The sequence below is a fragment of the Gadus chalcogrammus genome, chromosome 22, assembly GCF_026213295.1.
Source record: "Gadus chalcogrammus isolate NIFS_2021 chromosome 22, NIFS_Gcha_1.0, whole genome shotgun sequence".
Lineage (NCBI taxonomy): Eukaryota > Metazoa > Chordata > Actinopteri > Gadiformes > Gadidae > Gadus > Gadus chalcogrammus.
In genome coordinates this window covers 6,641,556-6,666,930 of record NC_079433.1, presented here as the reverse complement: position 1 = coordinate 6,666,930, position 25,375 = coordinate 6,641,556, and the positions used below count along the sequence as shown (strand labels likewise).

At 46.3% G+C, this 25,375-nt stretch overlaps 1 protein-coding gene across 1 annotated transcript in view; it reads left to right on the top strand.

The window, feature by feature from the left end:
* The window catches only part of LOC130376229 (CUB and sushi domain-containing protein 3-like), a 387,391-nt gene that overhangs the window by 300,377 nt on the left and 61,639 nt on the right, over positions 1–25,375 (top strand). The window contains exons 21-35 of the mRNA XM_056583449.1: positions 3,853–3,969; positions 5,499–5,714; positions 5,874–6,062; positions 7,852–7,952; positions 8,577–8,645; positions 9,069–9,225; positions 10,669–10,860; positions 14,390–14,516; positions 16,088–16,290; positions 17,150–17,341; positions 17,959–18,097; positions 18,923–19,110; positions 20,849–20,967; positions 21,954–22,029; positions 22,631–22,747. Coding sequence (XP_056439424.1) covers positions 3,853–3,969; positions 5,499–5,714; positions 5,874–6,062; positions 7,852–7,952; positions 8,577–8,645; positions 9,069–9,225; positions 10,669–10,860; positions 14,390–14,516; positions 16,088–16,290; positions 17,150–17,341; positions 17,959–18,097; positions 18,923–19,110; positions 20,849–20,967; positions 21,954–22,029; positions 22,631–22,747 — 2,202 coding nt within the window. The remainder of the gene's footprint in view (positions 1–3,852; positions 3,970–5,498; positions 5,715–5,873; positions 6,063–7,851; positions 7,953–8,576; positions 8,646–9,068; positions 9,226–10,668; positions 10,861–14,389; positions 14,517–16,087; positions 16,291–17,149; positions 17,342–17,958; positions 18,098–18,922; positions 19,111–20,848; positions 20,968–21,953; positions 22,030–22,630; positions 22,748–25,375) is intronic.

Below are 25,375 nucleotides of genomic sequence, written 5' to 3'. Positions count from 1 at the left end.
TGTGTGTCAGTAAATATGGGTGCTTGGATTTGACAGCTTTTTCTTGCTGATGTTTTTATTTGTGACTGTGGCTCTGCCTGTCTGCATGGCAAGCATGCATAAATGAATACTAGTTGATGGTGTGTGTGTGTGTGCGTGTGCGTTAAATGCATGCAGTTGTGCAGAAGTTTGATTTAAGAACTCTTCCCTGGGATAGGAATGCATATCAACCATTGTTCCGAGATCAGCAAGCTATTTGCGCTGTGTTAGCACATTTGCATTTGTGTTTCTGACATAGGCGGGAAAAAAAATGAAGGTATGCACGTGCATATCCTTGTGCATTATAGAGAGCCTTTTCTCTGCTGTGAATCAAGGAAGAGCTGTTAACAGGCATAATATGCAGAAATACGCAACAATTGCCCTATTTGGTTGCAGAGCTGGTATTGTAGGGTTTAGACCAGGGGTCTCAAACTCGCGGCCCGGGGGTCAATTGAGGCCCGCGGGATGATATTTTGTGTCCCTTGCCACGCTTTTTTATCACTTGTGATAAGCGGCCCTCAGGTAAGTTGAGTTTGAGACCCCTGGTTTAGACTGTGGTATGAGCCTTAATAGTATTTGAAGATGTTTAGTTGTCCCAGGCAACTCTTTCCAAAACAGTGTTTCAGTGAAGGACACTCCAAACTCTGGGCTGTTATATAATTATAATATATTTTATTTATTGCAACCATTCTAAAGTGCATTTAAACTCTTGCCGAGGTTCCGTCAAAACACACCCCCCTCTTAAATCTTTCCTAATTTGCCTTCATTCATTCCAATCCCTGCAGTATTCCTGTCTTGTAATAGATGGACAATATTGTGACGCAACATGAATATATTATATAATATATAATATTGGCCTTGAACAAATAACAACGTTGAGATTATCCCCACAGCCTTTCATGCATCATCAGCGATGATTAGTTCTCTGCAACAACACATTTGCTACCGCCAGAACTATGGAGGTACAGAGAAATGAGGTCCCTGTACCGTGGTAGGACAAAGCTAGCTTTGCAAACCCAGCCTCAATCCTGCAAACTCAGGTCCGGTTGTCCCTCGAAATATTTTGTCCGATGCCGGCCCGATACGACACGGGCAGCTGGGCTCCGAACGACATTGGGAAGCCTTGAACCCCAGCAAATGATGCAGACGACGACGGCGCCGGGAAGGGCTGTTTAGGAGAAGTTTGGACTCAAATGAAAATGGTAGCAGTAACGTCCGCTAATGGTGTTTACTTTGGGAGTGCGCCGCCCGTATAGATCATCCAGATGGCGGCATGCGACTGGCTGAAGTACATTCAAACGGGCGCAAAGTAAGGTTGACGGACGGCGCCTGTCGACCAATAAAAACGCCCACGGAGGACTCTCCGGCCTTAATGGGCGAAGCGGGTGCGCTGCGGCCGTGTGAGGCTAGGTCGATGCGGCATTCAGCACCATCACAAACAAATAAGTAACTAAGTGTTTTTGGATCGGTGTTTGAGAGGGGGAGAGCGTGCTTCTGCTCGCCGCCCATGCATCTGTGTTTGGAGGAACATTTCCGGGGGGGGGGGGGGGGGGGGGGGGGGGGTGGCGGCAGGTGAAGTTAACTTTCCAGCAGAGGCGGCGGGCGGATCTCTTTATAAGGCAGTTGACCGGTCACCTCGCCGGGGCCTTGGTCAACACGGTGACTGATGCGGGATAAGAGACGGCACTCTCTCACCGGGAGAGCGAGAGACGGGGGGTCAGAGTAGGCTAAAGAAGAAGAGGAGGAGGAACAGTCATTTAGAAATCTGTCTGACTCACTGGTCGCCGGGGAGAGTTCCAGCAGCTTAAACATCCATTTCACTTCTCATGCCGTCGGATTTCATACCCTTTTTTGGGGGTGCAAATACTAGATAAATGCTGTCCGCTGTGTTCATTTGAAACCAGTAAGACATTTCCTTCTATTTTTGGTATTTGAGGTTGATCTCGCTTTTTACTCTTTAGTCAGTTGGTTTTGATACTTTTCTCCGAAGCGACTATTTGTGAGTTCAGATAAAAAGGTTATATCAAGGGAGTGGTTAGACTTCTTGCTCAAGACTAAACTTTATAAATCTTTCATCTGGGTGTCCAAAACCCGGGGAGACTTGGGCAGGCCCGCCGCTCCCTATACGCAGAGTGCGTAGGGCACCAAGTACCTGGGGGGGCAGCAAAAATGAAGGTTTGTAAAAAGGTAAAAAATAAATAAATTAATATTATATCATTGAATTACAAAAATATATAAATTAGTTATGACGAGGCCCACTGCTGTTTTATCTTAATTGTATAACCTATCACTCAATTTCGGGAGTAATAAAAATAAAATAAAAATAAAATAGACCTTCAAATCGGATCTGATAGTGATAGTCATTTTGTCATCTATGTCATTATCTAGCCTAAACTGATGTGTGTCTTATATACAATAAAAAAAATACTTTGATGAGCCTTGCTTGGTTAAATACCTATGGCCCATATAATAGATAGGACATAAGCGACCTTCTTCCACAGAATCTTTAATCATAGAAAGAGGAGCATCTTACGCGATAGAATCATACCTTGGGTATGTATAAATACCCTGGTATACCCTGATACCAGGTTAGCGCCCCAGCCTACACCCAATCTGCCACAGCCTCCTGCTCCATTTTGTTTTCTTCTCCATAGAAAGTACAAGGATCCGTGAGTGTCACACAGTCAGAGCTTGTGTGCATGTGTGTGTGTGCGTTTACCAGCAGCGCAGCCGACGGATCATTTCCCCGATATCGCCTGGAAATCTTTAAGAGCGTTTGTGCTGGTCGTCACGCCAGCTGGGTCAGCGTGATCCTCAGGGCTGCACGGCTGCTTGTTAAGACAGCACTCCCCCCTGCAGAAAGTCACAAGGATCCCTTATCCCCCAAAACACAGACACCAATATACAAATCCAAAGTCATGTGGAAGAGAAGTTGTCGTTGTGTGTGTACGGACCAAACAATGAGAGAACACAATTAGAGCATTGCATTTTATTCGCTTTTAATTTGCATTGATCAAAGTGTCTTCGAAAAGCGCAGTAGAAATGAAGTGTTAAATGTATTACTATGCAGTTGTTTTTTTGAACAACAACACGCAAAAATTACTTTTAAAGTATGACTCCAAGATTCGTTTTTTCTTGGGCGATCTCTGATTGACTATGCCAAGGTTTTTAAATATGCACTTCAGCTCGTTCTGTCCTAAAAACGTTGTTGTGAATTAAAGGACATTTCCCCTCCAGGAAATGAGTTCTGATGTATTTTGATGAAGAGAAAGGGAGCTGGGAAATGACCGGAGGCTCGGTGTGTGCTGCCTAGCGGATATTGGATATTAGTCTCCTGCTTTCTGTATTGTCCTGCATGTCAGGAGACCGCAGAGTTTAATTACGAGAGGTGATTAATGAACTCTTTGGCTTTTACTTGACAACGTTCACATTTGAAACCACTGAAAGCTGGAAACTGAGAACGCTGAAAACAAAAGATGTGGCAGACTAAACTACGCTTGGTTGTAAGTTGTTGGCACTTGAAAGACTGAAAGTCTGTTTTCTTTGTGTGAATATCCCTAGATAGGTATCACCATCCAAAAGGACATGTCTATGTGATGTCTGTTTGCTTGTGCCTGCATGTGTTTGTGCTTGTGTGTGTGAGTGTGAACTTGTGTTTGTGTGTCTGTATATACACCTACACAAATACATCCCCCCCCCCGCTGTCTCTGTGTACAGGCACATTCCAGGCTGTTTGGCCCGCTATCCCCCTGTGCTCACTCTCTCTGTCTCCCCCTCCTTGTCTGTCTCTATCTCCCACCTCCACCACATCCACCCTCCCTGCCCACACCGCAGCTCTCTGTGGCGGGGATGTGAGGGGCCCCTGGGGCACCATCCTTAGTCCCGGATACCCAGACAGCTACCCTTCATCACTCAACTGCACCTGGACCGTGGAAGTCAGCCATGGGAAAGGTAAGACGCCTCTCCGCCGCAACCCCTCCACACGCACACACACAAACACACACACACACCGACAGCCGCACAAACACGTGCACACGCAAACATAAGCGCACACGCACTCACACATACCTTCCACCCGACCCGCCGTCTGCCAGACAGCCGGCTGCAGTCTGAGCCAGGCTTGTTAAGGCGAGACCAGGGGAGGGGAGGGAGGGAGAGGGAGGGAGGGAGGGATGGACGGTGGGAGGGATGGAGAGGTGCAGGCCACTATAACACCAACGCACGGATTTGCTGGACGTACCATGATGGAGGGAGAGAGGAATGAACAAAGGAAGGGCATTGAAGAGCATTATCAACGGATAAATATATAGATATAAATAAACAGATATACAACAAACATCGAGTGGACTGGTGTGAGGAGAATATCCTCAAGCTGAACGTCGAGACCAAGACCAAGGAGCTTATAGTGGACTTCAGCAGGAAACAGCAGAGGAGCTTCCAACCTCTCCGCGTGAGGAGGGTGGTCCGCTCAGCTGAGGGAACCATCAGGGCCAGCCTCCCCAACAACAGGCTGTTTACCCTGCTTCCTTCAGGGAGACGCTACAGTCTGCTGAGGGTCAACACAGAGAGGATGAGGACGAGTTTCTCTCCCCAGGCCAACAGACTGTTAAACCAGACTGACAATGTCACTTAGCCCACCATGCAGTGACCAACCAATCATTATTATAATCTTGCACTTTATACAGTGGAATTACAGCCGGAGTGGTGCATAAGAATTTCACTACGCATTGCTCTGTACAATTGTGTATGTGACAAATAAATATAACTAACTGACTAACTAACATGTCGGTACGGTTCACCCAAACATTCTTATGAAGATACACATTTGGAGGTGTGTATCATGCTGTAGGTACTCACTATAGACACATAACCACATACATATGTCGATTATTAGAGTGCCAGATATAGATTCTGGGATAAATTGGCGTTCATGTGTTCATAATCAGATCAATTCCTCATGAGGTGCCCTGTAGTGGATTAATGGCTGCATGCTATACGTGCCTCAGGGAGCAGCATGTCCCGTTGTGCAGCCCAGCACGCTGCCAAACGACATGTACTGGGATTGGTGCGGGGACCACGTCTTCCAAGACATGTACACTGTGATGAGTGTTATGATATTAAATGTGTATCATAACATTGTACGCTCACCAGTTTATGTATAGCCACGTGATTTAGTTTTGTTCTGTCCTTAACATTCGCATCTCTCTCTCTCTCTCTCTCTCTCTCTCTCTCTCTCTCTCTCTCTCTCTCTCTCTCTCTCTCTCTCTCTCTCTCTCTTCCTCTCTTCCTCTCTCTCTCTCTCTCTTCCTCCCTCTCTCTCCCTCTTCCTCCCTCTCTGTCCCTCTCTCCCTCTCTCTCTCTCTCTTTCACTATCCCTCTCTCTCTCTCTCTCTCTCTCTCTCTCTCTCTCTCTCTCTATATATATATATATATGTCTCTCTACCATACTAACACACCATGAACCCCTCCCTCTCCACCAGGGGTCCAGTTCCAGTTCCAGACTTTCCATCTGGAGGACCAGCACGACTACCTCCTGGTCACGGAGAACGGCAGCTTCCTGCAACCTCTGGCTCGCCTCACCGGCAACGAGTTGCCTGGCAACATCAACGCCGGTCTCTATGGCAACTTCAAAGCCCAGCTGCGATTCGTCTCAGACTTCTCCATTTCTTATGAAGGGTTCAACATAACTTTCTCGGGTAACTGGCCTTGCTATAGATATATATGGAAAATAACGTGGGGTTTTAGGGGGGTCGGTCGATTATGTAAACGCATACGATGCTTTCACACACTGTTATTGTTCAGAAGCCGACCCCAAAGTGCGCAGAAGTGTTTCACGGGCCGCTGTTTTTGTACAGAATACACGCTGGAGCCGTGCGAGGATCCCGGGCAACCTCAGTTCGGGCGGAGGAACGGCTACAGCTTCGGCGTCGGTGACACGCTGAGTTTCTCCTGCAATATGGGCTACCGCCTGGAGGGGGCGCCAGAGCTGGTCTGCCTGGGAGGGGGCCGCAGGATGTGGAGCACGCCGCTGCCTCGATGTGTCGGTACGTAGCAAGGGCTCTTAGCATGACGGCTAACGATTTTAATGTTGTTATTTCTAGGGACTAGCTTTAACTGGTTGTTGTTTTTTATACCTGAAAAGGAAACCATGGAAACTGTGTTGAAGCCTTCGTAATGAATAGTTATCCGTGTACAACGAGTGGGTGATGTATTGGCCATTGAGTCATTGCATTAAAGAAGAATAAAAATAAATAGCATCCATCCCTATTTAATTCTAACCAAAGTGTTCTGCTGACATTCTGTTCAAAAACAAATTCCCCACCAAAAGATAAAGTCGGCAGCATCACTTTACTGAATGGGGCCACTCACCTAATATCACCAACTCCCCTACCACCACCACCCCCACCACCATCACCACCACCGGCCCTGGGCCCCTTATCCCTCACCCATCCCACCTCCACCGTGTGTGCCGCTTCCAGGGATGTGTGGAGGGGGTGGAGAAGGGGGCTCTCAGTCTCTTTCATCCCGGCACATGTACATTTGTGTATTCACAGAATTTTTTTTGAAGGAGGATCACCGGTTGTGGACCGAACTCGCTGCTTGTTCCTCGTCTGAAGATCAAACATGTTTTTTTATCCTCTCTTAAGGGGGTTTAAGAGGGGAACCTGGCGATGCAGTTGTTGGTGGAGAAACTTTTATGCGAAGGAGATCAAACGCATACGTCAATGGCTCTGGCCTTCTTCTTCTAACGCCGCTACACACACCCTTTTTGCGTCGTCATCGTCATCATCATCATCAGCCACCTTATTAGAAGGAAAACAAGCATCTTCTTGGTACGGTTGCCAACGGCAATGAGAGGGAACGGGCGAGAAAGCAGAGAATAGGAGATTTACAGGTATACTCAAACGATATAGTGCTAAGATGACTCCGATAGATGGAGGAGAGATGGAAACAAGAGCGAAAAAAGTAGAGAGAGAGAGACAAAAAGCGAGAGACTGACAGTCAGAGAGTGTTTGCGGGCGAGAGGAAGAGTGAGACTCAAGGTGAGGAGGTCAAGCTAAGAAGAGATAACAAATGATAAGGAGAGAGCGAGAGCGAAGGAGAGGGAGGTGAGAGAGAGAGAGAGGTAGAGGGTGGGGAGGTAATTTTCTAAATGGAAACTGTGGGAGAGTGATCTATCGATGGCATCGCAGCTTCAACATCACTATTACACCAACAGAACAGTGGGCGAGAGGCATGAGATACAGGGAGAGAGAGAGACTGATGCAGTAGAAGTGGGCTACAGATGATGGCAGAGATTGAATGAATGGATTGAGAAAGCTATATTAATTTATCATGAAGTTGCGAAAATATTGTTTTATCGCGTTCGAGTGGGCTCTTGGACATTCCTTTGGGGAAATAGGTAACATCTGATATACATCTAATTTCCCAAGGGAACCTGTCTAAGGATCTGCATGCGTTTTCACAAAAAAAATAGTATATTTCTCTTGTTTTTTTTTACTTTGTTTAGTTTAAACATGGATTTCTCCTTTTGTGCTTCTATTACTACGAGTATTTCTTCTTCTCATCATCATCAGCACCATCATCACCATTGTCATAGTCCTCTCTATAACCATAGTACTTTAGTTTAGTGCCGTATCGAAAACGACTGCAACACAACTTTTCCTTCGATCAAAGCAGTAAAAAACCACAGCCATTTGTCCTCCGGGCTCGGACTTTAATTCGTGGCGTGGAGCAGTTTGAGGTCTACGTAATCCCAAGCAAAACGAATGAGGTCGGGGAACACAAAAACAAACTCTTACAACACCTGTGTCTCTGTGTCTCCCTCCCCAGCCGAGTGCGGTTCCTCTGTGTCCAACAACGAAGGGATCCTCCTGTCTCCCAACTACCCCATGAACTACGACAACAACCACGAGTGTATCTACAGCATTCAGGTAATCAATCACCTTTAACCTCCGCCCCCAGAAACAGGAAGTCAGTAACGTTATAGCCACAACGTATAGCATTTCACCCAGCTAGTAGCTTACGATTACCAAGGCATATATGATTTAAACTCCAAACGATATTGCTTTCAATGATGTTATCAATAAAATCACATCAATAACTGATGAAATACTCTTCAAATAATAACGCACGGCCACCGTTGTGTACCTGTCTCTTTGTTAACAAGAATCGGACTAACGACACGCCCTTAGCCCCTCCCACTCGAGCCACCCACACAGCCGAGCTATGCCAGGTCATGTGACGCATCCTTTTGTGACGCGGTTGCACAGCAACCCAATCTGCCCAATCTGTCCTAAATCAGACAGACGATTCTTATTGAGCTTTCCAAACTGTCTCCAAACTGCTCTATGGATGGGCTCAATCTGGCACTCTGCGACTGTAATTGCGGGTCTCTCCGACATACTGTGTAAAGTTGACACTTGCTTAATGTGTGTGTGCCTGCAGAAATGCTCAGCCCATTAGGTTGAGGGTTGATGCCGATGGAGTCGAAGTGTTGTGTCTGTAACCTTTATAAGTTCTGATTTGGTTTTTGTATTGTCATTGACTGGTTTCAGGTGCAGGCTGGAAAGGGTATAAACATTTCTGCTAGAACCTTCCATCTCTCCCCGGGGGACCTGCTCAAGGTGCTTGCATACAAACACACAAACATACACACACACACACACACACACACAACACACACATACACACACACCTGCTGGCAAACTGCATGCATGAATACATAGAAACACACAGATGAACCCGCCAAGACACTCACACACTGTCATCCATGTATGCATGCAAAAACACACTCACAAGAACACAAATGACCACCCTACACTCACGCAAACACACATATGCGTTCATCCAAACAAACACGCAAACACACATGTATATACGGACACACAAACTTATAAAATATTGCCATGCAACTCTAATCTTGGTTGGTGCTAACAAAACGTTAGCACCAACTTTGTTAGCTCCTACCCCCCCAGTGTATCAACACGATGAGCGGAGGGCAGATCCACCGTGACGCGCACTAACACCGTGAACCTCCTCCCGTGCAGATCTACGACGGCAGGGACAACACCGCCCACGTCCTGGGGGCCTTCACCGGCACCTCCATGCTGGGCCTGACTCTGATCTCCACCTCCAACCACATCTGGCTGGAGTTCTACACCGACCCGGAGAACAACGGGGAGGGCTTCAAACTGGTCTACTCCAGTATGTACTCCCCCCCCCCCCTCCTCCTCCCTCCTCTGTCACCCTTCACCGCCGCTGTTTGCGGTCCAGTCATCCAGCTCCCACTTTTATCCTGAGTACTGTGCGTTGCTCTGAGCCTAAGGTACATGACATTAAGCAGCAGGGCTTGGGCATCCAGCCCAGGGATGGCTTGAGGTTCGACTGCAGATATTGCTGTTGGAACCCGCCACGTTTCGCCCAGGGAGAGGTGGAACACACCTAACCACTAGATTATCGTCCTCCTACTCTCCTCTTTTGTATGCCTACTATATATAGGAGGGGCTTTGCCTTAGTAGTTGAGTGTATTTATTTGTGCCGGTGAACACTGCTTTATTGCAGCGAGGGTACGGTCAAGGTATGGGCTGTGAATTTGTTTTTATTAGCAAAGTAATTTGTTAAATCACATTTTAATTAACTTATCGTTTGAACGAACGCTCTGCACTTTGAAGACGGTGGGTTGACGACGCGGTATCCACTATCTGCTCGTGAATCAAGCACTTTAGCTCGCAAACAAGATGGCTCTGGCGCACTGTAATGAAGAGGGAGTTGAGAACAATATAGCTGTGGTGCTGTTGTTTGTTTGAGGAATTAAACTGTGAGAAAAGCGTTTAGGAATCTCTACTGCTGTAGTTTAATGTGCACCGCAGCCTTCAATTTACATGCTGTGTTTTGTTTAACAGACACACATACACACGGACGCACACGCAACACGCATGCACACACACTCCTACAGTACTGCTTCGGGATGGACGTTTAAAAAAACGTTTTTTTGCCTTGCTCCAAGATACTAAGAAGCTATTCTGTGTTTGAATGAATTAACAAAAAATCCTCCCACACACACACACACACCCACACACAGCCACAACACTACACGGACAAACAACAAACAATACACATCACCATGGACAGGAACTACTAATGACTATGGAAGCTGACATTTAATACTATCTGGTGTTTACGCTTTGGATGCTAAGGTTATCGGCGGCCATGGGGCCTGTTTGTGTGGTGTTTGGGTCGGCTGATAATCCAGATATGATCTCCTGGCCGTTTGTAAGCAGAGCATTGAACTCTCCCCCGCACAATAAAGTATCCCCTCATTAAAAGTATATTTAAAAAACAAGTAAATTAAGCAGAACTTTTAAGTTTCAGAGGTTTTTTGTTTGTCCTGCAGCTTCCAGAAGATGCTTCACGTACTCCTACTTTTTTGTCCGTTCTGTCTCTCTCCCCCCTCTTGGCATTCCTTGCCTTCTATCTCTCTCGCCCTCTCTCTTTCTCTCTCCCTCTCTCCCCTATTCTCTCTCCTACTCTCAATTTATCTGCCTCGATCTTCCCCTCTCTCCCTTTCCATCCCCTCTCTCCCCCCTCCTCCCTCCCCTAACTCTCTCGAAATACATATCTCCCCCTCCCTCCTCTCTCTCTCTCCAGGTTTCGAGCTGTCCCACTGCGAGGACCCCGGGGTGCCCCAGTTTGGCTTCAAGGTGAGCGACCAGGGCCACTTCTCGGGCAGCAGCATCACCTACCGCTGCCAGCCGGGCTACACCCTGCACGGAGCCACCACCCTCAAGTGCATGACCGGGGAGCGGCGCGCCTGGGACAACCCCCTGCCGTCCTGCATTGGTGGGTACAACGCTCTCTCTCTCCCCTGGGGCAGCGGTGGGGTGGGAGGGAGGACGGTGGAGCCAGGCCGGAGGCTGGCGTCCACTCTCTCTTTATGGAGGGTTTGGACACGGTTGGATACAGTGCATGGACACCATGTGCAGATGGACGTGTTCACGTTGTCACCGGTAGAGTCGACCTGTTGCGTCATTCTTGGAAACGACGAAAAACAAAAACAATGGTCTTATATTGTGGTTGTATTATGATAAAATATGCACTGACAATTTCCTGTTTTCCATGAAAACTGTTGAATAAAAATTTGAGTTTTCATGGAAAACAGGAAATTGTGTGGGTGACCCCAAACTTTTTTTTTCTTAAGCTGTGATAACATAAATGCGCAAGGGTTTTCGAAACATCAATTAGCCTTTTAACACGATTAGCCAAACGATGTACCATCAGAACACAGGAGTGATGGTTTCTGGAAATGGGCCTCGGTACACCTATGTAGATATTCCATAAAAAACCTGCCTTTTCCAGCTAGAATTTTCATTTACCACAACAATGTCTAGACTGTATTTCTGATTAATTTAATGTATCTTCATGGAAAAAAACAGTGCTTTACTTAAAAAAATAAGGACATTTCGAAGTGACACCAAACTTTTGAACGGTAGTGTATACACACAAAAAAATGAGCTGGCAGGCTTTTGGAAATGTCTTATAAGTGGAAGAACGTGGGAGGAAGATCAAAGGTCTCCGCGGTTTGAGTTGTTTGTGAGTTTGCCGATGGTGGAACCACTTTGGGGCTGCGTATAGACGAGGCGAATACTTAATAGCGCGTAGCGACCTGCAGAGTCGCTGACACCAGTACACACATTCCTACAGACAAATACATCAATGCATACATACGTATATGTAGACACACTCACACACACGCACACACACACACACACACACACACACACACACACACACACACACACACACACACACACACACACACACACACACACACACACACACACACACACACACACGCTGTCAGTCAGGGTCTCATGAACCCATGCTGGGCGTCACTCAGCGAGGCCAAGGCTGTGACAGTGACGGGTCTATCTGTTCTCCCTCTTTAGCAGCACTGGAGTGAGTCACAGAGCAACCTACACGCGCTGACTCACAATGTCAACACAGGCCTATTTATTCTCAGGTTTTGGATTGTTGTGTTCCTCAGGTTTGACAGACCCCAGTACTTTGCCACTGTCGTGCAGTCAGACACAACGCGTTTACAGAAAAAAACGATAGGTAGACGGGGAACTTAGCAACACGCTCAATGATACTTTCAACGTGTGTATTTAAATTAAGAAATCACTTACTGGGGGCGGTTGGGTCCTGAACAAATGATGACCTTATTCAGCGATCAGCCATCTTGGTTCTTAAAGGTCCCCTATTATACCACCAGGTGTGCGTGTGATTAGCCATTTCAAGCTCCTTTGAGAATCTGCCTCTTCCTGTGTTTTAGTGACATCACAAGTGGGCGTGTCCACGTAGATGGGTGCTGGATAGATCAGTCTGCAAGCCTACCCAGTGGACTGTAGCAAACGTTGCTCATCTATCTGTCAAACAACTAAGTGGACATGCCCACTTGTGATGTCAGGAGAGGCCGATTTTCATAAACGGCTTGTAATGGTGAATCCCACTCACACCTGGGGGTATATATTATGGGACTTTTAATGCTAACCGGGTAGGGATAACAAAACGTGTTTTCTGTTCATCTATTCATCTATACTCCAGTATCCAAGTATATTTAAAATATATGTACTGTATTTCTAGTATTTATGTCTGTCTAGCTCCCACTACTATCTGCCTGCTCTAGCTTACTCTAGTCAAGCTTGTTTGTCTCTAGTGTATGTAGCCTATGTTACATATAAACTAGTATTTAAGCCTGTCTAACATCTGATCCAGTATGTCTACGTTCTATGTCGAGCTAGTATCTACATATTTCTGTTGTATCCATGGAAAGTATCTATCCTGATATCTATGTCTGTCTAGTGAGATCAAGACAGGGCCTACGAGGTTGGCTTGTGCTAGCCTCATAAGGGTTGGTTTCATTTATTCAACGTTTTTCCACCTGTGTTCATTTAAAGGGAGATGGGAAAGTAAGATCGAATGCGTTCTATATATATATAGCTCATATTTTTTCCAGGGGGGAATGAAGGTTTAAATCGATGCTGGCAGCCATATCCTCTAATTAAAACCACCCAACGTCAGGGTGGAAGAGTTCAATTAAAATGGCCACTCTGCATTTGTGTCCCCCTCCATTTTTAAGCTCCGCCTCCTCTGACCTTTTAAAAAAAACATATATTTCAGATCCAGGCTAATAATTCTCGCCACACGGCATCAATAATGAATCAGTCATAAAGCCGTGGGCGTTGATATCTGGCGACTTTATATTTAAGAAACGACAGTTGGGTCGACCCGGGCTCACCCCCGGTCTTAATATCGTCTCACCTCATATTATTCCCCGCTTCCTAACTTCCTTTACCGTTGCCTCGCTCCTTCCCTCCCCCCTACCTCTGCTCGGTTTAAATATTCATCCAGTTGCAACGCACCGTTTTTGACAGTAGCAGAGTTATGGTTGCAGGGCGAAGATAGAGCGAGGTTGAGAGAGAGGTTGTGAGAGAGAGAGGTAGAGAGAGAGAGGTAGAGGGAGAGAGAGAGAGAGAGAGGGAGGGGGAGGGAGAGGGAGAGAGACGAGGAAGTGTGAGAATGCGTGAAATGAAAATATAGATAGAGTGGGAAAAGTGCAATTTTTGCCTTTTCCATAATGGATGACGATTCTTTAAGTGGGACGACGGTCGCATATTTTCCTCTATTTTCGTTTCTTCCTTTTGCCTTGTCACCTCTTCTGAGGTTCTCTTTGTCTTTGTCCTCATCTTTCTTCCTCATCTGATATTGCGTAATTATTCTGTGTCAAAGATAGACAGAAAGACTGATAGAGACTGAGTGAGAAGTGTGTGTGTGCTTGGTAAGTGAAAAGCAAACGCGCTTGCATTTGGGATCTAAATGTTTTACCCTGTGACACAAAAAGAGATTTGTCCTCATTAAACTTCCACTATGGTGCTTGCTTAATCACTGCTCATTGGCTGTTGTGGTTCATCGAGTGGATTTCATTGGCTTCATAAACAAGACTGCTGATAGATCATTGGTTGACCTGTCATAAAGGACAGGCCAACCGACACGCACGCACACACACACACACGCACACACACGCACACACACACACACACACACACACACACACACACACACACACACACACACAGACACACACACACACACACACACACACAGGTAATTGAATGGAAGGAAAATAAATGGGTTTGGTTAATCTTTATTAGCGTGCATAACACTATGCGTGTGTGTGTGTGTGTGTGTGTGCGCTCCTGTGTGTGTGTGTGTGTGTGTGTGTGTGTGTGTGTGTGTGTGTGTGTGTGTGTGTGTGTGTGTGTGTGTGTGTGTGTGTGTGTGTGTGTGTGTGTGTGTGTGTGTCTGACAGCTGAATGCGGTGGTGGGTTTAAAGGGGAATCATCGGGGCGGATCATCTCCCCTGGATACCCGTTTCCCTACGACAACAACCTGCGCTGCACCTGGACCATCGAGGTGGACTCTGGGAACATCGTCAGGTACGCCCCCCGGCTCACTTCCTCTTCCTGTGACCCAGGGGTTCCCCAACAGGGGTCCATGCCCCTCCCTAAGGGGTACCTGGGCAGCTTGCATGGGTTCTTGTAGAGATTAAGGCCCAATCCCATTTCTACCCCTTTCCCCTTCCCCTTCCCCTTCCCCTTCCCCTTCCCCTTCCCCTTCCCCTTCCCCTTCCCCTTCCCCTTCCCCTTCCCCTTCCCCCTTCAAAACAAGGAGGAGGGGTAAGGGGAAGGGGTAAGGGGTAGAAATGGGATTGGGCCTCAGATTTGCTAACTCATTCACGTCTGACGTAATTCTTTATTTGTCAAACAAAATAATTACTAAGTCAAATATGAATATTTATAGTTGGATATAATAATGTATTATTTATGTTTGTGTTTTCAACATGGATTTTTATTGTCGATAAAGTTTTAACCAGGAAGCGAAGTTTTCCTCTACTTCCTCCATTTCAACCACCTCTGCGATATAAATGACGATGCTAAGTGATAATACCAGGCTATAATAGGAAAACATTAGCGGTCTGGTGTGAAGGGGGTACTTGAGCCGCAATAATGGGGCTGTGGGGCTTCATAATACAAAAAAAAATGTTTGGTAACACTACTGTAATCCATCAAATAGGTGTACGGCCTTTACCATGTCCTTTTCTTTTAATAGCATGGGATTAATAAACAGAAATGGATCAAATTCCTTCTTGAAAATCCCCCCCAACAAAGCCAGATAAGGCCGATAGGATAATAATGAAGCAAATCTTGGCTAATGCCACTGTTCCAACCCTGCTCTACATTATTAAATTTGGGCATTAGCTAAAAGCTTTAAAAACGTACATTAAAAAAAAAAGGTCCTTCTCTCATCTCACTAATGGTGTTATGTAGATTCTGATTTATAATGGAACACTTCAGTTTCTAATGGCATTGCTTCGCACTACATGCCAAATTATTCCTTAACAACTGCTCGTGAACTTTAGTGAGGTAGCGATCTCAAACTAATGTTTGTGCGTTCGTAGCTTTCGTCTTGTGTAGATGTCAGCTCGGGGGCTCCCCTAACCTTCTTTGGTTTTTAGGGTCAGGCAAATGATGGCACCTGCCAACGTCTGACAGGGTTGTGTTTGTATGAGCTTCCCCTCACATTGCTTTAACCCAATCAGCGTCTGTCCCTGATATCAATGTCCCAGTGAAGCTGTTAGTAGTTAGTTTCCTTGAGGCTATGAATCATTAGTCAACCTTCAGGGACCATTACCCTTCAAAATGTTATTTAAAATTAAAACGTACCGTCAAATGTTCATAGATTTTAAGGCAGCTACTATTCTACCACAAGCCCAAATGCCAAAAGTTTCTAAAGCAACTTTGTTTGCTTGTTGCCCCTCTCTAGGTCTGATACTAAAGGTTGAACATAACTTTTTAATTTGTGAAATTTTCTGTGGTTTCAACAGCACCAATTCATCTCATGAGTCACAGCAATGACCTCCTCCAACTCGCTACCAACACCGTTAACGTATCTCGTGGTTGTGTTTGTCCTTCGTCGGCCTGCTGTGCGTTGGCGTGGCCTCCTGCAGCCTCCAGTTCCTGGCCTTCGACACCGAGGCCAGCCACGACATGCTGAAGGTGTGGGACGGGCCGGCAGAGAACGAGATGTCCCTGTCAGAGATCAGCGGCTCCCTGCTTCCCGAGGGCATCCACTCCACTCTCAACACCGTCACTGTGCAGTTCGAGACCGACTTCTACATCAGCAAGTCCGGATTCGCCATCGAGTTCTCCAGTGAGTGAAGCGAACAAAATACTAAACCGGAATTAATCAATAGGCTGAAGGTTTGATTCAGGCTTTTAGTTCATGTTGCTCATAAATCCTCAAAAAAAACAAATGGGGTGTTTTGGATGTTCGTCCTGCAAAGAGCACAAAGCTTTCCGCAAAAAAACAATGTCGGTTGTTCATCTGAAAGTGTTCAAACCTTTCAGAAAAAAAAAAGTCAGTTGTTTGGACCGAAAAGTGTGGCAAACCTTTACGAAAAACTAATGTCGGAAAGGTTTGTAATGTTCGGAAAGGTTTGCAATCCAAAGTCTGCAAACCTTTCCGAAAAGTTTGCAAACTTTTCGGATCATCCCAAATCGCTACTTTCTGTGGTCGAACTCAACTGCACTTGGTTTTGCAAAGTCTGGCATCAGATTTTGTTTTCGATCCATCCAGGGGATGAATAACAACGCTCCTGGCATAGGAATCTCTCCAATATTTATCACACCCTTGTATATTTCTACGCAAATATATTTTAGGGAAACAATAATTCATATGTTGCAGGGGTTTGCTGCGGTCAGCTAGGAACATCAACTGGCATAGTATATATTTCAGGGATCTAATCTCCTAACGGGGCTTCTGAGGGATGAGATATATAGTTAAATATGAAAGAAAACATATATTTAAAACACAAAACATATTGTTTTGCCTTAAAATGATGCATTGTTTGGATTGAATCTGGCAGCTAGGCTTCAGTTTATAGTTGAGGGGGACATTGGGATGGGTTGTTGGGATAGGGTGTTTGGATGTGGTTTGGGATGGGTTGCGGGGATGGGGTATTACGATTGGGATCCTGTGCTAACACCCTTTCGCCATGGTGCTCCCCCAGGCTCAGTGGCCACGGCGTGCCGCGACCCGGGCGTGCCCATGAACGGCAGCCGCAGTGGGGACGGCAGGGAGCCGGGGGACTCTGTGTCGTTCCAGTGCGACCCGGGCTACGAGCTCCAGGGGGACGACAAGATCACCTGCATCCAGGTGGACAACCGCTACTACTGGCAGCCCAGTCCCCCCGTCTGCATCGGTAGGTGGAAGACAAGCGCGCCCGCAGCGCAGCGCGAACCCAGCCACCCCCTCTGTACACGTAGCATCGTCCGATGATCCATAGTGTGTTTGTTTTGTCTGGAGGTGCCCTGTGCGCGCTATACATACATCGTAGCTATCGCTTGGCACTGCAGCAGAATTCAATGCGGACGCAGCCTTGAGCTGATGATCCAGTGCTATTCCTGTAGAGCGGGGGGAATATATAATGCCGTACACTTGGTTTACATTGTCTTATCAGTCTTAGGAACTCGCACACATTCACACTGTGCTTTGCTGCAATGTGTATGCATGCGTTTCGGCTGCGAAAAGGACAAATGCCCTCCGAAGTTTAACATTGACTGAGGTGAAAATTAAAGTTGATGTGCACTTTTCCGAGCAATAAGTTGAACTTTGGGACAATTGAGAAATGTACAAATAAAATGCACTTACATATAGTTGATAATTACCTACAATCTTGCTCTGCATAGTTAACTTTAAATTAACTAAACAATTGCACACAATATCTACACATTTGAACAGAGAAGAACAGTTTGTTTCATTTGTTTTCAGTCATCCTGTCTTAACCCCTCCGTTCTCTTCTCCTCCCTGAACACACAGCTCCATGCGGAGGGAACCTCACCGGGTCTAGTGGCTTCATACTGTCCCCCAACTTCCCCAACCCCTACCCGCACTCCAAGGACTGTGATTGGCTGATAACCGTCAACCAAGACTACGTTCTGTCGCTGGCTTTCATCAGGTAACAAACCACTGTTCTGTCGGCCCTCAACAAACACCCCCTTACCCCTGCATATCTGATTCAAATGTATTTTGAAGGTTATAAATCATGCCAAATGATTCGTGGCCATAATCAAACAGCTTAGTATGGTCGTAATTCACACAGTCTGTGTCCAAACCGGATATAACCGGCAGAAGCGGTTAAAGAGCTGCGAGAGGAATATTATGCACTAAAAAACCTACGAGTCCGGGGGGGCTGTGAAGATCTTCACGCCCAGAAAGCGATGATGGCCTCGCGCTTCCCTAATGTGTGTGAGATAGAGTAGAGAAGAGCCATTCCCTTCCCCATTCAGGGGGGGTGGGGGGGGGGGGTCTTACTTTGATCCTCTCCAGTGGCCAGTGTGTTCGGTATGAGAAGTACGCCCCTTCAAATCCGAGACGGCGGTTGAAAGCGACGGAAGCGTAATGCAACTCTGATCAGGGCCGGCAGCTTTCAGCTGGAAGACCCGCTGGAAATTGGACGGATGGAAGTGGCCGTCATTACATCGAGGCCTACTCGCTAAAGGAACTATTTTGGACCGTGGTATTATTCTGCTAAAAGTTATATTCTGCTAAATCTATTTTTCGTCTCCACTTCAAGCACTTACTGCCCCGGTGGGCTTGCAGTAGCATTAAGCTCTCCATGCTCAATGACGCACTTTTTTTGATATGGAGAAAGTAGACCGTGCAGAGTGGTGAACGCAGTCTTTTAGCTGTGTCTTCCTCCCCTACTTATTTCTCTCTACCTGCCTGCTGTTCCCACATTTGTAACCTTCCTCTTCTTCTTCCTCTTCGTCTGCTCCTCCAGCTTCAGCATCGAGCCTAACTATGACTTCCTGTACATCTATGACGGGCCGGATAGCAACAGTCCTCTAATTGGTAGTTTCCAAGACAGCAAGCTGCCGGAGCGCATCGAGAGCAGTTCCAACACCATGCATTTAGCGTTCCGCAGCGACGGCTCTGTCTCCTACACCGGCTTCCACCTCGAATACAAAGGTGAGGGCGCGCCGGGTGGCATTGGCAAAACCGCCATTTTACACTTAAGCGCAGATCGTTTTTTTGCATCTGGTTCGTTTTTATTCATTTCTTTATTTCTGAGCTCAGATTTGTATTCGTAAGAAGTAGGGCCAGGTCTTTTGGTTGTGTCTTTTTCTTATTTTCCTCAGCCAGAAGTCTCTGGCTTCGAACCCAAAGCATTATGGGGGTTGTTGATGTGAGGTGTCACACCCCTAGAGGCGCTAATGTGTCTGAGATTCACCGTTGTCCCTCTGGATTTAAGCATCTGCTAAACGACTCAGTTGCGACTCTAAAGAGGGCTGTGTATGCTCAATTACCGAGAGGGATGTTTGCTTTGTTGCCATGTTACTTGACTTTAAGTCTCACCAGTTGATTGATTGACAAGGCAGCCAGCTGCGATGTCAAAACTCACTCGCACCAATCATCTTCAACCATAACATTTGAACCAGCCAGTTACAAGGCAGCTTGACTTTACCCGTTCAAATCAGTGTCAACATAGCAGCTGGTTCAAATCACGTTAAAGTGAGAGCCCCCGAGAAAATGAAATATATCCAAATTGTTATTTGATGGGAAATTGTGGCAAGTAATTTTCCTTAACAGGCAATCATACAACAATGACACAAACAGATACCGTGCACAGCCATTATGAATCGACACTACAGTGTGCTTATCGCCCAGCTTGAAAGATCCTTGAGGTATAAATGAGCATTTATGTGCTTGTCACTCGGGCAAAATAATTTACAAATATCTTTTACACGTATTTCCCTCTTCAGCGTAAAGGACACAATTGAGAGTAATTTCTTTATAGTTTTTGCAGAAACAGTGTGACTGAAATGATGCTATTACAAAACAAAAGGTTTAAGCATTGAAATAATAAACCTGCTCCATCAGCAGTAGTGGCGTGTGTGCCATACAATAGGCATATTTGAGATAATGTATTCCTTGGTATGGTAAGCCCTCCTTTTTCACTTTATTCAACTAATGACTACTCTTTGGAAGTCGGACACGACCCTCTTTGTTCATTGTATATATCCTACGCATTAGCCGCCTCGATGAAGTTTAAATGCGACCGGGGGGGAAAGTAAGCCGATTCTCTGGTTGTAAATGTGCGTTATTAAATACACCGCTTGACATCAGCAGTTTACTGCTCTCGCAGAGTACCACCCCCCCCTCCCCACCCCCATCCAAAAAAACGAAAAAAAAAAAAGTCAGCATTTGAAACTGTGTGACAAGAAAAGTCGTTTGGCATCGGGCCAAAGTCTTAATTTTCACAGTTCACGGACCATATAAAGCTCTTGGGTTAGGGGGCTGTCAGGGGGGGGGGGGGGGGGGGGGGCGGGGGGTTACCCTGGGTGGGTGCCATCTCTTCCTGCTAAGGACAGCTAAGTCAAGTAGACTATTAGAAAGGCCGAGTTAATGTCTGCTGCCTCATTGATTATGGTTCAGAAGAGATATTTATTATTAAAATCGCCCTCGTTTTATTATGCATGACTTCCTGTTTAACCTTCTCCTCCGATGATCTCGCTCTCTCTCTCTCTCTCTCTCTCTCTCTCTCTCTCTCTCGCTCGCTCTCGCGCTCTCTCTCGCACTCTCTCTCTCTCTCTCTCTCTCTCTCTCTCGCTCTCGCTCGCTCTCTCTCTCTCTCGCTGTCGCTCTCGCTCGCTCTCTCTCTCTCTCTCTCTCTCTCTCTCTGACTCTACCCCCCCCCCCCCCCCAGCCAAGTTGAGGGAGTCTTGCTTTGACCCTGGCGTGGTGCTGAACGGCACCAGACTTGGTTCAGATTATAAACTGGGCTCCACGGTGACCTTCTACTGTGAAGCTGGCTACATCTTACAGGTACAAAAGAAGACTACAATACAAATTCACTCTAACTCTTGTTTCTATTTTCGGGAACCTAAAAGCATTTGTATACACTTGAATTATTCTTGTGCTTTTTGGGGTATATCTTCATTGCTGAATGCACTTACTGTAGGTCGTTTTACTCTGTATGTGTAGTAAATTTACTCTCAGTCGGCTTCAATCACACATCCTAGGTCTTCTTAAAGAGATTTAACTGAGTTATTGAACATTTAGGGACATCCTTTCACTAGTTTAGTTAAGACTTATGTTCACTAGTGTAGTCACCGACTCGTGCCCTGGTACATTGATCTTTTCACTAGTTTAGTTAAGACTTATGTTAACCAGTGTAGTCACCGACCCGTAACCTGGTACATAGAAGGAGTGGACCCATTTTGGTGAAATGTGTGACACCCGTGTTTGTCCTCTCTGAAAAGGGTCTGTAAAGCAACACACACAGTTTCAAAATAAACAGCTATATGAGGACCGTCCATGGATGACGGCTGTCCCCGTCCATATTATTAGATATTATTTTGTCACCTTCCACTGTGTAACTATATCTATGCATACATAAAAAGTTTGACGTTTGCATCCTTTTGCATCATACTTGCATCATAAAGAGGTAGAATTCAATCATTTCGATAACTTTCGCAATGCTCAATACAGTGACACGCCCCATTGTAAACTCTTCAGCACTATGAGGACCCAGTAAGGCCTTGTAAAAACGAAATGAATCTCAGCTGGACTTGTTCAGAACAGCAGGACATGGCAATGCACTTAACATTGAGTAAAATGCATTCTGAAACATGGAAATGAGGTTAAAGGAAATCGCTGAATTGTCTTTTTCAGAGTAATTTTGAAAAGCAGCGGTGGACATTTTCTGGCTTTGTATTTTCCCCTGATTGCGGGCCATAATGGTACATGAGAGAGGAGGTTGTGATGATCGATGTTCGTATTAAACACAGTGTTTTCCCTCTTTCTGTTAGGGTTATTCCACCCTCACCTGCAGCATGGGAGACGACGGAAGGCCGGGGTGGAACAGGGCCTTACCCAGTTGTCAAGGTAAACGCACACACACACACGCACACAAATACACACACACATACACATACTGTACACACAAACAGTTACTTACAACCACACACAAATACAAACACAAAAAGACATACACACAAAGACACACACACACACACGCACGCATAGGAACAGCCACACAAATACACACGTCATACACACACAAAAGCACAGACAACGCATGAAAAAACCTAGAGGAATGAGGTGGGGCCTAACCTTTTCATCGCAGTAACAATACAGGTACATAAACAACGGGAGACAGCCCGTCAGTGAGGAGAACCTATGATTAGCTCCTCCACTGTGGAAGTAATCTCACACTACACCTATAGTACACACACACACACACACACACACACACACACACACACACACACACACACACACACAGAGAGAGACAGAGACATTATAGTGTTGTTGCATTACAGTGTGTGGCATGATAAATCATAGAATTTCAGTACTCCCAGTGTGTATAGATTTTTGTGCGTGTGTGTGTGTGTGTGTGTGTGTGTGTGTGTGTGTGTGTGTGTGTGTGTGTGTGTGTGTGTGTGTGTGTGTGTGTGTGTGTGTGTGTGTGTGTGTGTGTGTCCAGCGCCCTGCGGCAGTCGCTCTACAGGATCAGAGGGAACTGTTCTCTCGCCCAACTTTCCCCGTAACTACACAGCCGGACACGCCTGCGTCTACTCCATCTCCGTCCCCCGGGAGTTCGGTATGGCCTTACACACACGCACATGCGCGCGCGCGCACACAGACACACACACACACACACACACACACACACACACACACACACACACACGCGTGTGCGCGCATACACACACACATACATGCATTGCACACACACACACACACATGCACACACACATGCACAAGCAACACATGCATGCAGAGCACACTCACATACACACATACATAGACATCACTCCTTCGCCTCCTCACACACAAGCACACAAACACACACACACACTATAGCAGCCTCCGGTGGTCTTAACCCGGGGCATACGTTAGACGGCGGAGCCTCTTTTGACGGACCTCTGCACAAAGGAGACCACCTTCTCTGAAGATGTGTGGCAGCGTTTACTCTGATTTATTGCGGCATCCAGCAGTTGTCTGTAATTCCGGCAGCGCCGGGCGAAAAAAACCTTCATCGATCAAAGCACCCCCCCCCCCACCCCCCGTAAGACTTTCTATCATTCTGTTATTGTGTAATCAATAAAGTGGCTCTGTATTAATTCCATTAGTCTACAATACAGAACTCCCTCCTAGAGAGAGACTTTTTTTCATTAGATATAGCTACGTGTAGCCGTGTGCCAAACTGCCATTCGGGTAGAAATGATGAATAATGAAATTAAATATTTCATTTCTAATTTTCGATTCCCAAGGACTCCTCTGCTTCCTTGGGGCCCCCAACACACAGGAGTCCACCGGGAAAGCCTGAAATGAAAGGCTGCAGGGGATCTATCAGATGATGTATTAACTATTTCCAATTCCTGATCAGTTATTGGATCCCGGTGGCTCTTTTCTAATCGCCATGACGACCCGGAATGAGCCTGTGATCATCATGATCGCCGCTGGTAATATAGAACGGGGGGTTGACGGCATGAATATTGTAGAAGGAGAAGTTCCGACAATGTGTCACTTTGACAAAATGGAATTCTCTCATCGCCTTTGAGGTAGTGAATACTGATTATCGGAATATATTTGGGTTAGCGACACCACGGAGAGTAATTCACCTCTGTCAGGCCGACAATGAATGAGGACTCATTATGCCTGCTCAAAGGAAACCAATACTAATATAAAGTTTAGCAATACAAAGCGATAAAGCTATTAGTATTTTGCCTAAATTAGTGGTTGATGAGACAAATTGGTGCGCACATATAAAGAACTCCACAATGGCGTTTTTTGCATTCAAAGGTTTTAGCAAACTTACTTTTCCCATGAAATGTCAATGAGCGTGATTGGATGATGAATAAACCATCAGGGTTCCCTTTCTAGCCAATCAGCCGTCGCTTCAAATCTGTCAGGCAATCAAATGTGCCCGTCTGTTTGAATCTGTGTCAGAGATTTTTAACGTGTCAGAGGGGAGTTAGAGCCTGGTGAGGCTTACAGGTTCACGACCATAATGAAAAGCAGTAAGCACGCACACGCACGTACACACACACACACACGTACACACACACACACACACACACACACACACACACACACACACACACACACACACACACACACACACACGCTGGGAACAAGACTGCAGTGCCCCAGCGCTGCGACTTTCCAACGATGTAATCCATAGTCGTACACAATGTCACGTATCAATCATTTATGAACCTTTCCAGTACAGAGGGAGGGAGAGGAAGAGAGAGAGAGGAAGAGGGCCAATATACTGCCACCTCGCTTTGATCTCATGGTTTTGTGTTCTTATCCTGGTCTCTCATACGTGTTTCGGTTTTTCATGCACCTTTTAAGTCCACATTGTGTGTGTGTGTGTGTGTGTGTGTGTGTGTGTGTGTGTGTGTGTGTGTGTGTGTGTGTGTGTGTGTGTGTGTGTGTGTGTGTGTGTGTGTGTGTGTGTGTGTGTGTGTGTGTGCGTGCGTGCGTGCGTGCGTGCGTGCGCGTGCGTGTGTGTGCACGCATTATATCAATGTGCATTATATCAATGTGCGTGTGTGTGTCTGTCAGGGAAATCGACTGCAATGTTTTATCGGTGTGTCAGCTAATGCCTGGCAAGCGAACTCTGCATAGTGTGTGTGTGTTTGTGTGTGTGTGTGTGTGTGTGTATGTGTGTGCATGCACCTATGTGCCTCTCTGTGAGTACGCATGTGAGAGTATGTGTGTATTGGTGCATGCTTGCATGTCCATCCGTATCTGTGCGTGTATGCGTGTGCATGTGTGTCGGCGTCCGTGACGGCATGTGTGTGTGTGTGTGTGTGTGTGTGTGTGTGTCCCTCGTGTTGACTCTACCAGCAGAATAGACTGCACAGAGTCAAATCACTTGCCTTCAGATTCCTTAAAGTTTATACATGAGGAATGCTTTTAACAATTTCTGCTGACACGCAGAATAGCATCCGTCTGCGTCTCTGCCCCCCGGTAGAAACTGCTCCTCACTTATCACACACACACACACACAAATGCTCAGACACACACACACATGCGCACACTAACACGCTCAGTGTGCAAGCAATCCCTCCTGCTTAGGGCCCTCTTTAGAAAGACACTTAATCCCAGCAGAGCTGACCTGTCTGAACAGTATTTTATTCATCCTAAAGTGCACACTCCTCTCTCACGGCCCGCCGAGAAACACACACTTTTCATGATGTTCCCCTCCATTGATTGA